Source organism: Xiphophorus couchianus, chromosome 10, assembly GCF_001444195.1.
Source record: "Xiphophorus couchianus chromosome 10, X_couchianus-1.0, whole genome shotgun sequence".
NCBI lineage: Eukaryota > Metazoa > Chordata > Actinopteri > Cyprinodontiformes > Poeciliidae > Xiphophorus > Xiphophorus couchianus.
This window is the reverse complement of record NC_040237.1, coordinates 10,751,022-10,767,708: the sequence shown is the minus strand read 5'-3', so window position 1 is coordinate 10,767,708 and position 16,687 is coordinate 10,751,022. Positions and strand designations below refer to the sequence as shown.

Sequence of the window (16,687 nt, the reverse complement as noted above, 5' to 3'; positions counted from 1 at the left end):
TCTCTTCAATATCACTCTTCTTCTGCTGCTCTCTGACCTGCTCCTCCTGCTGGAATTTCAAAGACATGCCGGGTTTCAGAATACACTTATCCTGCTGGTGCTTCCTGGAACTAATATCTGCATGAATCAATATTGTCTGGAAACCTTTTTGTTTAGTGTTCCGTTTGAAGTCCTTTTCCTGCACAATGTTGTTGTGAATTAACGTTTTTTTTTTTGTTAAGAAGTAATATGAGTTGTTCACTGCTTCAGTGAATCCCATATAAATTCTGAAGGTGTAAATCTTTTTTATGTTGAGTGTGAATACTGTATTTTTATGTTGAGTGTGAATAAGGTATTTTGCTTAAAAATTAATTTGAGCCTATTATATGAATAAAAGAATAATTGAGCCTTCAAACAAATGTTTATATCATCAGATAAATTATTATTAAACCAGCCCTTTCCTAAAGTTTCTCACGGAAGTGAGATCAGTAAAGGCTGTACTCACCTTTGTTGCCAGTGGTTACACTGGTATACAAGCTGTGCACTGTCTACTTTGCATGCAATGCCCCACGAGAAGACATAATACAATGGTTACAAAAATGCAAGGAGTTTACTCACTTTTGTGTGATACTGTATGTACTGGTTGTGTCCCCGTTGGTGGCAACAGCTGCTATCATGTTCATTTGAGAACTGATAACCTCAAGATTGTCTGTTCGAGAGCAAAATTCATGGATGTATCTCTAACAGCAAGTCCAGAAGCAGTAAAACAGCCTCTGACCATCACATTAACACCACCATCTTTGACTACAGAAACTCTTGAAGTAATTTTGGCAGGTTGCTACTCAAACGACATTCTTTTTTTTTCATTGTTGCATTATGACACTCGCTTGGGGTTTTAAACTCTTCTACATTGATATATGTCAAAGACTTAGTATTTAATCTATTGAGAAGACTGTTAATCTATTGTTAAGACTAAGTTTTCTAGCCCAGTTCATGTTATCAGAAGGGGTCTGTGTAATGGTTTTATTGATTATACAGAGAGCAATTGGGCAATGGTTTGAGGGAGATCACTGTTTCATATAGGGTCTAAGTGGGTTTTCTTTTTTTTTGTCTGCTTTTAGCCTTTTATGCACTTTATTGTAGCAGGTGCCACCTGCTGGTCACATTATTTTTACACAGCTTTTTAAGCTGCAGAACAGCATTTTTACAAATCCTATACCTCCTAAATTTTGAACATAGATATCATATCTATGGGTTATTTTAAACGATAACCCAAAGTAGATTTTATTGTTTGTTTTTGCCTAGTTTTTTTTTCCCTCTACATAATTATTTAGATTTCGGGATTTTAACTTAAAGGGGAAAAATAAGAGAAATCCTACTGTTTCACTATAACATCAAATTCTTATCTCTAATCCCATGTGCAGGGTGTATGGTGGTTCTTGGAAAAGGTTTGAAATTCACAGATGTTTGAGGATAGAAATTCCACACAAGTCTGAAGACTCTTTAACCCACCCTAATTCGCCAGCTTCCACCATTCACGCATTCACTCTCGCAGACAGACTAAAGCAGATGTGAAGCTGAAGTAGGAAACGAAGTGTGAGAAAGAAAGAGGGAGTTGGTGTTGTGTGAGAAACTAAGGATTAAATATGAGGTGAGATAACCACACCAAGAGGCAGCAAGAAAGAAAGGTGCTGAGGCATGTGGAAAGACTGTATGATAATCACAACTATATCTGTAGTTAATGATGTTTGGCATAGACTTTCGGCAACATTACAAAAACTGTTTTGTTTTTCCAGCCCATAAACTCCATCAAAAACGTGTATTACAGCCACAGCAGGATGTTTTCTTTTTGTCCTTGATGAACTTTTGTGGCCCGTTCTGTTCAACAAAATAATAAGTAAAAATATATCAGAAAACTAATATAATGTGTCGTTCAGAAATATAGAATTGAGAAAACACTATTGCACTTGTAAGAAAGAAACACCTAAAAACATTGCAAAGCATAAGAAATTAAAAACTTTTTTACCCTAAGACAAGTAAATATCAACCATGAAAATTTCTTTTGAGAAAATCAAAAATGAGTGTAATAACAATAAAAAAAGGTCTGCAGAGCCTTAAGTTGGATAAAAAATGTAACACATACCAAACAAAACACAACTCTGTGTTAGGTGAGCTAATTCAAAAACATCAATAAATATACAAATAAAGACTGGAAAGAGCTGTTATTTGCTGGCTTTTTTATTTTATTATTTTTTTACATTTTTCAAATGGTTAGCATTTGTATTACTTGTTTCCTGCTCCAAACAGGGTACACAGAAAAGACAATCTGCAGGAATAGAGTGAGTCATAGGTCTTGGCCTAAGGAGATGCTCATCTAACAGGATCTGTGCAGCATGTCTGCTTTTTTTCTCACCCTCCTCTCTGTGCTAAATGATGCTACACTGGCCGCAGACTGACGCACAGGCACTCTGTCCAGGCTATTTCATTGCTTCAGTAACTCGCTCTCTACATGCAGCATGTGGTCAGTAAATACACTGTTGCCGCACAGACGGCGTGCTCAGATCGGCTGTTTCCACAGATGGGGAAAGGGTATGTGTACAGAGAGAAAGTTTAGATCCATAACAGATGCACTTTGTTGTGATTCTAGCCCAGTCCGTGTCATCTCTGTCATGATGTTTTCCAGTCAACTGATCAGAAATCCCTTTCATTTACTTCCCAGGGTTCTTGGTCTTATCAAATACTCAAGTTGTTTGAATACTTGGAAGCTTCTAGCTTGTTTACACTTTTTCTTCTACCTAAAAAGGATATGTTTAAATTTGCATAATTGCATGTGATATTTTTTTCCTGCTTGTTTTGGGGCAGTAACATCCAGCTGTCTGCAACATTTCTGCATCTGGTTGTTTGCTATAGCTTTTGACTTTAATCCAACAAGATTTTTAAAAAGGTTTTAGCCATGCTGACCAGCTGCTAAGTGGCAAACTTGTTCAGTTGATTTTTAAAAAGTGTTTTTTTTAGGTCATTATAACACTGCTTAACTTAAGTAGTCAATTTATCTATCTGTCTGTCTGTCTGTCTTGAGAAACGGGTAACTTTGCAAAGGACCAAATTTTAATTAGATCTTCAATGCCTTTCACAACAAAGTCCTATCATAAGTTCTGTCATTCACTCATTTATTGTGACTTTAAAAAGGAGCCTTTTTGTAATCAATTGCTAACTATTCATCATATTTAGCATATTTTATCATAGCATCACAGATGATATTGTGATATCGTGAGAAAGCAGTCAATGTTATGTAACCATGCGGCTAAACACAATTTTACTAATATTTCAAAACAGAGAAATTATGATTATTTAGGTCTTTAGCTACTTATATTATTGATTAGCAGGGTTAGCACACCTAACTATTAATAGACCCCTACATCAAATGAGTGCATTTCTACGTGATGCATGTATAAAAATTACAAAAAATGAAATGTTAAAACATGCTGATCTTTTCAGATATCTTGCTGACTTGAATAAAGATTATTTCTTTATTCAGTAACAGCGTTACTGAATAAAGAAATATTCAGTAACATGAATATGTATGTATCTCTGTATTAGATAGAGATACAGAGGAAGTTAATGTCATGTAAATGTATTGAACGCCCCACTGAAGAGGGTGTGACATGTGGTGTAGTGCATTCACCAATTGGAACAAGATACTTTGTCGTCATTTTACTCAGTGAGTGAGCGTGTAACAGTTACATTAACTTATAAGCAATCAAAACAAAGAATAATCAAGTAAAACACACAGTCTAAAATACACACATGCATCTCCAACAGCTTTATCTTCTGCTCCTTAACATCTCACTTTTTCTCTCCCCCTGTTGTTTTCTGTTTACAACGCTCAGTTTACCTTCAGCTTCTTGTGCGTTACCTTTCACATAGATCCCAGCACGTTGCTTGTACAGGTGCAGAATACTAACAAGTTGTTTGTGTATGTGTACTCCACCAGCTGCCACATGTATGAATTCATGTAGGCGGATGTCCTGGGAGGTAGAGCTTTCACGCACCATGTGTTCGTAGTGCTAATCATCCAAACGAAGTGGTCATTAACACCAGGGAGGTACAAGGTCAGCAAATGTACAAAGGACACGTGGAGGGAGTCAAAATGATACCTTTGTACAGGAGGATATTATATCCAACAGGGCAGCTCCGTGGTTTTATTAATGGGCTGGACTGGGTTTGTACTCATCCCTCTTGCTTAGAGTCAGGGAGGGACGTTGTATGTGGTGGTTTAATGCCCTGATAGCTACTGCAGAGATTCAGAGATGATCAGAGGCTGCTCATCAGGAGGTCTGGCCTGTTTGCTGGTAGAGCTCTCTTTATTCCGGGGACAGAGATTATTGGGGCACAGGTGGCTAAAAGGATTTCTGGAAAGGGAAAAGTGATGGGAGATGCATGGGAGCATAAAGTCTGGCAGGAGCAGGGGAGGTGATGATAAAAATGAAGTCTGGTTTATTGGCAATCTATCAAAACAATCTGTGCTGTAGAAAATGAAGGACATCCTCCAGTACACCAGCTGAGTTTGCCAAGAGTATTTTTTCTGTTGACTTTAACATTAGAAAATCTATGTCAACAAGTAAATCTCAAATTAGAATATCATTCCAGATGTGCTTATTTTAGTTCAATAAAGAAAGCTTTATATTAAATTCTTTCACAACACAGTGCTATATTACAAGTGTTCTTTTAATTTTGATGTGATTAAGAACTAATTAAAAGGCTAGATTATTTTCAGGCTTGGCTATATGGCTGAAATCACAATCTTAGGGTTTCATATCAGTCGATATCGCTAGTTATTGAATAGTTTTTTTTGTTTTAAATATCTGAAATACTGGTGGCTGTTTTATCCAGTTTCCTCTCAAGCTGTTGTACTCATTTTCTCCATTCACTCCACATAGTTTTCCTTTTTCTTTTTTTAAGCAGTTATGGGGCATGATGTCAAAACATGAAACAGTTGCGTGCAAGTTACTCAACAAGTTGTTGCTAGGTAACAATGAGTGAGTTAGATAGAGATACAGAGGAAGTTAATGTCATGCAAATGTATTGAACAACAGCCTTCATCAACGTCTGTGTTTCTGCTAATTTTGCATCTTTTTCTCTAGTGATAAGCTCCACTGTGTAGGTACAACAGGCTCTTACTAGTTTCTGAGCAATTTTTGTTAGCTTCACTCTTGGTCTTCAAAAGAACAAATTACAAAAGCTGTTTTAAGACATTACATTCTGGTTTTCAATTAACATTCATAACATTGAAATATCTAGCACCAAAAATAAAACATTCCTTAATTTTACCCCTTCTACTGTTAGCCATAGCCACTGATTGCTTATGTTCATCCACAGAACCCCCGCAGTTTAACAACTTCAGCAACAGTGTTTTTGTTCCTTAATTGTTGACTGAAAATCCACAGAAATGCTAAAACAGCATCACAGCACCTCAGGTCATAAAACAGGTTTTATGTGTAGTTATGGAGTTTTCATGCTTGCCACATACTGATTATGAGCCCCAGGAAACAGAAATCAAATGACATCCAAACAGTTAGAACAGATGACCCATTCCTCAAATGTAAGTTGGGAAAATCTAAACTTTTTAAATTAAAAATGTGTAGTAACCCTGTCATACAATGAAAGACACACATATTCAATCTGACATTGGTCATGGTAATAGGCTGAGTCCAAATCACAGGAGAGGTACTAATAATGAAGATGCCAAGCTTTGTTTCTGGGGTGTGTGTTGGAGTGTGACTGATTGTTTTGGATGAGGGGACTGTGTGGCTTCCAGCAGATGCAGTCTGCCTGTCTGAGAGAGCATCTGCTCATCTGCTCTGTATGTCCTTTACATGTTTACCTCTTAAAAGAAAAACAAATCTGTAAACAACTTTCTGAATAAACAGAAAGCAATAAAAACAAGTTTTACATCTTTTCTTTGTGGATATTTTGCCAGAGAGAGTGGAGATTTTTTTTTTTTTTTTTGTCTTTTATTTATAATTACCCGCTAAATTAATTGTCTTCATCTGAAATCGTACTTGGCTTTCCTGTTTAAAGAGTAAATGTTTCTGATAATAACAATCTAAAGTAAAATCCCTTTTTGACCATTTCAAGAAGTATGCGTGCTTGTTCAATCACTAAACTCAGCTTTATGGATCATTCCAGAATAAAAAATAATCCTAAATTGTATAGATGCACCACTGTGGTCTACAAGACTTCACAAAGCTAATATTTTTCCTACAAAGACTCTACTTGAAATGACTGAAAGATCACTTTTAAAGCATTTTTCAAGGAGGTCTTAAAACTTTTGATTTTAGTATCTGGCTTCCTTCTAAGGTGGTTGTTTATTGGAGGGTTTGTCAGCGTCACACAGTAAAGAAATTGGCTTTTGATTACGTTAACACAGTGAATTATGAAGCAGTTGTTCAATAGTTTTAGGGAGGAATTGTTTGAAATAGAAAAGATTACAATAAGAAGGAGATATATGAATGGTTTCTGTGTGAATACAGCAAAAGTCGCACTTCATCCTAGGTTCTTTGTGTTCCTGTTGCTCAGACACTATCATCAGAGCAACACATTTTCCTACACAGTCTGCATTTAGTCTAGAAACCTTTAGTCTAATTTTCATCCATTCTTTTCTGCCTTTTCACTATCTTCATTTGCTCATCCTTCTATCAATCAATTCATCTGTTTCCTTTCATCCATCTATCAGGTTTGAATGTGTCCATTCACTTTATCCGTCTGTCCGTCCATCATCGTCTTGCAGTTTGTATTTCAAATTTAAAGCCTGACTTATGTATAAATACCTTTAATACACTAATAGTGAACTTCCTTCTTTTGTCTGAGGGTATAAAATATTTAACTGTGAAAATTTGAGTCTTGCAAAATGATTAAACTTAGACATGAATAATAATGTGTAAACACCATCAACCCACAATCCCTTTAAAAGAACCCATTAACTCTCGCAGAAAGCAATGAATTCAGTCAGAGTGAAAGTGCACAGACTCAAGCCGATCCCCTCATAACGGGCTGCATCTTCTTGTAATGGTGCCAGACTTTTGTGATTATAACAGCTCTCTAATTACTATCTCTTTCACTTACACACACAGGCAATCACACATTTCTTTTGTTTCCTCATCAAACTCTTGTTGACAGTAACTGGAACCAGCTTTGTGTCTCAGTAGATTTCTTCTTTTTTTGCCAGGGAGGTAAATAATCTTTTGATTTCCACCAGGAGTTTTTCTCAAATCCGTCAAAGATTTACTTTCAGCCCCTTTGTGGTTTTGATTTGGGCCTTGGACTTGGTTCATTCAGCTGTCTAAAATAAATCTGAGGCTCTTATTATGTTTGCAGAATTTCCTCTTATTCATTGCTGCTTGTGTGTCTGTTTCTTGTTAAAGTCTGAGAGCTCTTAGCACACCGATGAGTCATTCATCACTTTCAGAAACTAATGGAACATTTTGTAATGGCTGATTTGACAGAATTAGCCACTAAATAACTATTAACATGGCTGTAGAAGGTTGTAATTTATTTTAGCATATACCACCTAAACCTAATAAATTACATTAGATATGATGTAGAAAAAGTTATTCATAAAGCAGGTGACATTAAAGCTCTATGGTTAGCATCAAAGAAGCACATTTCTCAACCATGAATAGTTTTTCATTACATGTTCATCTTAATACATTGGAATATCATAAAAAGGTTATTTTATTTTATTAATTAGGTCCATACCGTTCCTTTCCATTGCCAAATACACTTACTGTTTATTTTTATAAGTGACTCTTAGCTAATGAAAACCCAAAATTGTTTCTCACTAAGTTTGCTAAATAAGACTAATAAAAAAAACTATTTTAGCATAATAATATTATGTTATGCACAATCATGGAAAAGTGCTACAATTATGAAAGTTACCTAAAAGACAGTTGGGCGACTTTCAGTCCCTCGACAAAAGCCACAAATGGTCATTGCTAGATGAGAAACTACTCCATTATACTGTAGTATGGTAGAGGACTTGGATATATGTTTTAGTTGGCTGTCATTTATGTTTTAAATTTTGTTTTTATTGGTCTTATGTAATGTAAATTTTCTATGGTAAACTGAACCATGGACTCTTATCTGTAATGTATAATAATTTAAATTAATTTGAATTAAAGCTTCCAACTAATTAATCTTTACGAGTTTCACTCAATTAATTCAGTGGATATCAAACGTTGATGTCCTAATCTATATAGATGCACCTGCATATTTCCTTCTTGTCCCATTTGCTGTTATTTCCCTTCTCCCTGCTTACTTGACTCTGTCCTCTGCTCTCCTCACATGTTCCCATACAGGCTTCAGTATCTCACTCTTCCTTACCTTTGTTTTCCCCCTTGATGTCTCCACCTGTCAAATTACTTTAATTTTCCTCCTCTTCCGTCTTCTTCAGTCCTCCTCTTGCTGTCTCAGTTTGCCCCCTGGTTTTGAATTTACTTCCTAACATTGATGCACGTTCCTCTCTGTCCTCTTGCTCTTTTACTGTGGGACTTAATCAAACCTGACAGTCTCTGTGTTTCTTGCACCAGTGGGTTTGCTGTGTCAGTAATGCTCATAGCTCTGCAAATCATTCTGGACACCCAGTTTAGCCATCACAGCTTGACTTGTGAAGAGTTATGATCAAAGGGCCACCGATGACTTGACGCTTTGTTTTAAAGTAGACTTGGCACAAATCTTTGACGGTAAATTCATTTAGACTTGAAAAGAGTCCTGCTGAGCCTGATTGTTTAAGGGGGTAAAATAGGTTGTTTGGATTGATGAGAAATTGCACCAGGTTTGTTGCCAGTTTGTGTGAAAGAGGATGAAATGGAGCAACCAAAACATGTCTCCTCCTTCTCTATTCTGGCAGAACTGCCTTTATGTCACAGGAAGTAAGAATCTCATCGGTCCTTCTGGCTCAGTTTGCGTTGCTGACTGGACTTGGTTGCTGAGTCAAATTCAAGCTACAGAAGCTTTAGAAAATGTAATCTGCTAAAGAATATTTGACCTTCAAAAAAGGTTGATAGGATTTTTTTGTCAGTCTTTGCCTAAAAAAATCCATGTATTCTTTTCATGCCTATATTAATCCCATTAAATGGGTACATAAACTGTTGATCCAACCTGTGAAAAAGAGGGATGTGAACTGTTTTCTTTATGATCTTATAAAATGTATAGTAGACAAAAAGATGAAAAATATCCCTCAACTCGGACAGTATAATCACAAATACACGGTTACATTTTTGACTTTGATCAATTTTAACAAGAAAATTCAAATTTCTTTGGATAAAACATGTTTTTCCCCTCTTATGTCATATTCAGACTGTGCTACTGCTCAGTTTACATTAAATAACTGAAATCAAATGTTAACATTTTAATTATATTCAAATGTGTTTATACACACACTTAAAAACGATAGAAGGATTTTGTACAACTCATATTATAAATTACAATAAATTTACAACCAATCAATCTGAATACAGACAAATAAAATCGCCTTCGATTAATATTTACACCTATTTTGGTAACATTTAGAATATTACCCTCTAAAATCTGTACAAAATGTTTAGTGTAAATTTTATATTAGACAATTTATTTCCACTTTGATTTTATTTTTATTTACACTTAGGGGACTTTTCAAGGATAGCTTATATGATCAGTATTGAGCTTGACCTTATTAATGTGTTAAGTGTGACTGTAAATTAAAACCTTTATATATTTTTCTTTTTTAGCCTGTTTGCTATTGAAATATCCACCTCTATGGAACTCTATGTTCACTTTGGTGATGTCCACTCACTGTTTGTGTTTCTCTTTATAGCTCTCACCAACTGATAAGAGTCTGGAGTTCGACAGAGACTTTCGCATCAGGCACTATGCAGGGGACGTGGCGTAAGTATCTTAATTTTTTTTTTTTACTTATTTAGGGAAAGCTTTTACTGATGATTCATCCACTTTTCTGCTTTTTTATGCATTCATGTCTCAGAGCTGCTGACTGGAACTAAAGCTGAGAACATTAAGTTGTTCCAGAAAAAGATTGAGGTTATTAAAGGCCCTCTCAATCAGATGTCTTAGATTTCTTACTTTGTCCATTCCATTCTCTGAAGAGAAATATATTTTTTTCAATATGGTTTCTTTTGATATAGGAAGCTTATATATCTTTGGTTGCTGACTTTGGGTGCAGCTGTTTATCTGTTGTTGTGACAAACGTGCTTCTCTATAAATTAAAAATATGAATGTTTTATTTCAGCAATTTAATTTAATAACATACTGTTGTTCTTTCATGATGCATTCTGAGATTTTATATAGGCATTTATTTCTGTAGATTTTTATCAAACCAAGGATGCTAAATTAACTTTTCAATTGAATATTCTTTTATTGAGATGTACTTGTATAGTATGCATTCGCAAAAAAACAGTATTAAGCATTACCTTATTTTTTTATCAGTGTTATTTGTTGGTCAAAAGTAATCTTCATTGCTATTAAACAGTGTGACCTGTTTTCAGTCACTCACAGCACCTGAACATGACTTATATTGTTAAATCACACACACTAAGAACCATCATCAGGGCTCTCATGGAAATGTGTTGAGCCTATTTGTGAAGGCTAAGTGTCTGGTTCCCAGGGGAGCAGGACCAGGCTGGCAGCCTTGATTGATCCCAGTGCCACAGTAGGGTAAGGCAGGAGACTTAAAGCTTTCACAGCATGGATTATAACAGCTTGGCTACTTATGGAGCTCCTTCACCTACTCAGTATATAATCTGAAGGTGTACATTAGTACCAGACATTTTGTACACTGGCAGAACAAAGCTGAAAAGGTCCTATTTTATTTTAATGACCACAATTTGTGTAAATGATGGTGGTAAAGAACAGCAAGCAGGACAGTATGTCCGAACATTAAAGTGAGCGTCATGTGTACTTACCAGACATTTTCTTTTCACAGGTACTCAGTGGTGGGCTTTATTGATAAGAACAAAGACACCCTGTTCCAAGACTTCAAGAGGCTTTTGTACAACAGGTGAAGCACACCTTTAAACACTTCCTCACATTCTATTTATGTCTCTCGTTGCACTTTCAATTCAAATACTTTCCTCAGATTTATCTAACACTACACTCTTTAAACTTGAGTTTGTTCTTGTAAATATGACATAATAAATCCTTAAAAGTAATGTGTGCACTGTGTACATTTCAATTGTTCATAGCTTTTAAAGCAAATATTTGGAAAATTAAAAGTGAAAGTTTTGTAGCTGAATAAAGTTTCCTAATCTAAAATATCCGTCTTTGATTTTTCAATGTAGGCATGGAATATAACAATATACTTATGTTATGACAACCTTGAGTAAAGATACCACTATATCACTATTATTATACATATTGTAAACCCAAATGAATACCTTCATCAAACTAGAAAAGCAATTCATTATTTCATAGGTTACATTAGTACAAAAATTATTTCCAAATCACTGAAGTAAATATCACTGATTATGGAAAAGTAACCTAGCAGACTACATTCAGCGCTATTTCAATCATGTTTCTACTTGAACAGGATCAGTGAAGAAGTAAAACACTGATGGGAATCAGTTTATCAGCTTTGAGCTCTGAAGCTTATTAAGTATTTTAAGTCGTTTTTTTCCAAATAATTGAACAACAAAAAAGCAGACAAGTTTCTTTAAATTTAATTTTGAAAAGCCTACAAATTCTTTTTCCTACCAAAGGTAGGTATTTTAGTACTTTGGAAATTGACTTTCCAAAGTAGTCAATTTCTGTAAATCTATTAAAAGGTTCAAACTTTTTTTTTGAAGAGAATGTATGAGGTTCACCCAAAGGCTAGTGCATTACATAACCAATGATCTAAATCAATTGGTCCAAATTAATCACATGTTGATTTACCTTTAGAGCCCATTAAAAAACTTTTTAAAATCAGAAATAATCTCACGTATAGCAGACTGGTTTTCTCAAAGGTTTGACTCTAATTTATGCACCATCACAGTGAAAACAGAAAACAAAGGTGTTAAAGGTTTAAGGGATTTGAGTGATTTTACAGAGGATGCTTAACATAAGTCTGTTCATTTTGCTAAAATGCCTTTAGGCATGAACAGAAATTTCAGGGTTGGTTTAGATGTGTTGTGTTGGCGTCTGAATACATAAAAGCTGGAAGCTGCTGCTTTTATTTTTAGTGGACTGAATAAATCAAGAACTGGATTTTAACTGTTGCCTTAAAAGTAAGAAACTGTGTTGGACCATATGGTGCATCTTTTTTCCCTAGAGCACTTTGAAATGCTTTGCTGCTGTAATGTGCTATACAAATAAAATTTGATTGATTGATTGATAGAGAACAAATAATAATTTTATTACTTAAGGTTGCATTTTATTTTATAGTATCTTTCCCTCTTTATGCATCAATTTCTTCAATTTTCTTATCCGTTTCTCTTTTCTTCATAGTTCCAATCCAGTACTGAAGGGGATGTGGCCTGAGGGCAAACTGAGAATTACAGAGGTCACCAAACGGCCACTGACAGCAGCAACAATCTTCAAAAACTCCATGATTTCTTTGGTGGAGAACCTTGCCAGCAAGGTGAGGAGTCACAATCAGTTGAAGACTTAGAACCAATGTCATGAACAAAATGTGAACTCTGTGAAAGGCGGTGGGACAAATCCAAAACAATTCCACAGCTATTATCACAAACCTTAATCCTTCCAAACAAAAATAGCAAATTGTTTGATAACATAAAATATAGGACATAAAAGTAATCATATTGTATTGTCCCGTCAGATCGTTAGTTCCCAAAACCACACCAAAAAAAAAAAAAAGAAGCACATGCTGGGCCATTAATATGCAGTTCTCTAAAGCAATTACAATCAAATACAGATGATTGATGTATGAAAAATGAATCAACTACAGCAAGAAAATATAGAAAATAAAAGAAAAAAGGTAAAGCAGACATTCCCACCTCAAACATGGTGTGAAACTGCATATATACTTTATTCCATAAATGTACTTGAAATACTATCTGGCCAACCTGAAATGCTGATAATTAAATGAACCCCATTTTAATTATCAGCATTCTAGTACCACTAAGCAGCTTCAATCACCTTGTAAGCTATTCTATTGTCTGGTTTATAACTTTTTGACATATGTCAACCTTCTGTCTTCTACAATCCACAGGAACCCTACTACGTCCGCTGCATCAAGCCCAATGACGTCAAATCTCCTCTTCTGTTTGAGCCCGAACGCTGCCGCCACCAGGTGGAATATCTCGGCCTGCTGGAGAACGTCAGAGTGCGTCGGGCCGGCTTCGCCTACAGACAGATATATCAGCGGTTTCTGCAGAGGTATAACAGCCTTAAAAGAACTTTAGAGGCCATCTTTAAGTAAACTATACAATAGCGTCTTAATCTTTTATTCATTGACCATTTATTGTTATCAAGGTGAACTCCTCCATTTATCATGAAATTGACTTTAGGCCATATCGTCCAGCCTTTCCTTCTTGAATGACCATCACAGATTTGGATACTAAGAATAATCGTTGGGCTTTACACTGACTGTGGCGTGTTAATGTCTGTATCATAACCTTAATATCCAGCTCCTACTCTGCCAACTCATCATATATGACCTCACCGCAGTTTCAAAAGAACCCCATCATTATCTTGTTTTAGTTTTAGTCATTTTCCAGCAACCACAATATTTAGTATTTTAGGTAATAGCCACTTCATCTGTATATGATTGTAATTGCTGTAGAGAACTGTTGATGACAGCATATTAATAGCTATTTTTAGAATGGCATTGGTAAATAACCTGCAAAATTTTTTTCCTACTTTATATACCTTTTTAAATTTCTTTTTACATTTAGATTCCCAGTCTCATGCTATCAGAAGCATGTTTACACCCTGATTCAAACTCATTTACCTGCAACTCTACGAGGCAGTTACTGCCTACCAAGATTTGTACTTTATCAAAAAATGGCTCAATATCATTTGATCAAGCTTTGATCTGTAGCAAATAAAATACTAAAAGTTAGACAAAAACGGAATTAACATCTAAAAAATAATAAATTGCACTGTACAATAGGTACTTATTTAAAATGAGCAGAAACTCACTTTACAAAATCAACTTCTTATTAAAATGTCATCTTGACTGCATTGGAAAGTTATTTATTCGCCTTGAACTCCAAACTTTCTCATTTTACAGCTGTAAACTTCCAACTTTGTTGCCAGGACAGACCAAAACAGTTTTTTCTACTAATAAAAATCAGAAAATTGTGACGTACATTATGTACCGACCCCTTTACTCCAATACCGCTATAGAGTGAACTTAAAATAGTTTAAAATAGTATATTAAAAATAATAATAATAAATGTAGCTTTGGAGCAGTTATGCTGCTGTTTTTCATGTCTTCACTTTGGTTTCTTTAGATACAAGATGATCTCAGAGTTTACATGGCCCAACCATGACCTGCCATCAGACAAAGATGCCGTTAAGAAGCTTCTGCAGGGCTGCAAGTTTGACCACGACGTGGCTTACGGCAAAACAAAGGTCTTCATCCGCACTCCTCGTACTCTCTTCAGCCTGGAGGAGCAGCGATCTGAAATGGTCCAAAGAATTGTCGTCTTCCTCCAGAAGGTAATCATGTGACCACATGAGCATATTTTATTTACTTTATGCTAATATGTCATGTAATTAAATCTTTAATCTGTACAGTTGTAATACTACTTTTTTGTCCCTCATTTTACTTCTTGTATTTTAACCCATTAAACAAACTGATAATTACTATTTCATGGTATTTGATAATAATAAAAGAGCTTCTAATGCTTCTAATTCTAAATATCAATCATTATTAAATCTGCCGGTTACCACCCGTAAACATAAATCATCTGATTACAACCTTGAAATGAGATTATGAGCTGCCTCTGTTTCCAAGGCCAAAGATCTTGTTCCTTCTGGATTGCATCAGATGCTGTTCTGCATATGAATAACCTCTGAGAGGAATAAATCTGTCACTCTGCAGTTAATTGGAAAAGCTCAGAGGTGTTTCAGAATCTGAAATCATCTTGTGTTATTGGTGTTGCTTTTAATTTTCTTGTTTTGGAGCTTCTTTATCTGAATGTAGTGGTTTTAAAAGTGTTGATTTTCCTTTTTATATTTTCTCAGAATAGCAGAGCTGAGATGTTAACACTTTTTTTTAGACCTTTTTATAGTTACTGGTGTAGGAGCTGTGAAGTTAAAACAGGTTGCCCAAATTTTCCATCCCCTCTGATTTCCAGGTTGCAGAAAATGCAAACAAATGTATTCACAGTTAAAATTATTATAATGTGGAATTCAACAAATCTGATAAATATTGGCCTTCACCAGCATACCAATAGTTTTTGTAACCTTGACAATGTCATTCAAAATGGGAAAGCAGTGACTGACTGAGATTGTATTGGCTGTCACCTACTTAAACACGGCTCTTGATTCCAGCAGACATGTGAGAGTGACTGGAGAAAAATGCAGCTGAACCACAACTTCAACATAATACGTCAGAATTATTATTATACGTTTAATCTATTTGTCATAAACGACAACTTAGTTAAGTATATTTCCTAATATACTCAGAGCATAAAATAATATGCTCTGAACTTTGGATGCGTCACTGGAGTGAATGGTTGTTGTCTTCCTCATGCGTCAGTGATTTGATGACACTTCCTTGAGGCGAGAATACCAAGATCTTGGTGTGATTATGCTGCATTCGCTGACAGGCATCGTTTTAGTATGCATAGGAAGAATGTGATGGTTTGTAAACTTGGACTGAGACTCTGTCTCAGGTTTAAATTGAGAATATGCAATGCAAATTCTATGTCGGCTTAAAAAAAAAAAAAACAGTTCTGACTGACAGTCACACATGTACAGTATCAGTTTATCAACAGTATGAGAGAGCTCTCGAACATAAAGCAACTGAGGCACATTTGTGCTACGCTTGGGACCCAACTGATTGCCATTCATACATTTTTCCTGCTTGTCATTACTTGATGTCAGCAGATTCCTCCCCACTATGTTGTTGTATTCTTCCACAGCATCAATGTGCACCTTTGTCAAGGTAAGCCCTGACATGAAAGGGTTTTCCAAGGCGAATTATCTTTTGTAGTGAAATGATTGGTTGACCTTATTTATTGATCGATGTGACCCATCAGGAGTTTCTTCTCCCTGAGGAAACCCCTATCTTGTATCTGCGTATAATCCAGCTTTGATAACAAAGAGAAAGCTCAGAGGAATTGAGGCTCTTCCACCAAAGCAAATGGCTCAGCATGGTTGACTTTTTTTCAGAAACTATATTTAATCTTGTCCTCGGTCAGTGTCGAAGCAAAGCTTTCATTATGTGCATGCTCACACACTCCATATTCTCAGAGCGTCAAATAAAAGCGTGACAGCAGAATAGACTCCTGTATCATGCTGTTACTCAGAAAACATCCCAGTCGGAGTCTGATCTGCTGTGCCAAGCAGGCCTCTTATCAGCACCCGGCACACCATCCAACCTTATGCCAGGCGGCACAGTGCCAAAGTTAGTGCTGTATGACTGAGGCACAGACATTCTCCTTGTCCTTGTTTACCTCACAGATTTATATTATTTCCACTTAGTTTGCCCTGTCAAACAAAACAATCTGTGACTCTGCATACAGCTTAAGTGTCAGCTCACACTGCA

At 35.8% G+C, this 16,687-nt stretch overlaps 1 protein-coding gene across 1 annotated transcript in view; it reads left to right on the top strand.

Annotated features, from left to right (window-relative positions):
- Positions 1-16,687, top strand: part of myo1d (myosin 1D) — a 90,500-nt gene that overhangs the window by 31,523 nt on the left and 42,290 nt on the right. The window contains exons 12-16 of the mRNA XM_028029864.1: positions 9,833-9,903; positions 10,955-11,029; positions 12,454-12,586; positions 13,178-13,344; positions 14,424-14,631. Of these exons, the coding sequence (XP_027885665.1) occupies positions 9,833-9,903; positions 10,955-11,029; positions 12,454-12,586; positions 13,178-13,344; positions 14,424-14,631 (654 nt within the window). The remainder of the gene's footprint in view (positions 1-9,832; positions 9,904-10,954; positions 11,030-12,453; positions 12,587-13,177; positions 13,345-14,423; positions 14,632-16,687) is intronic.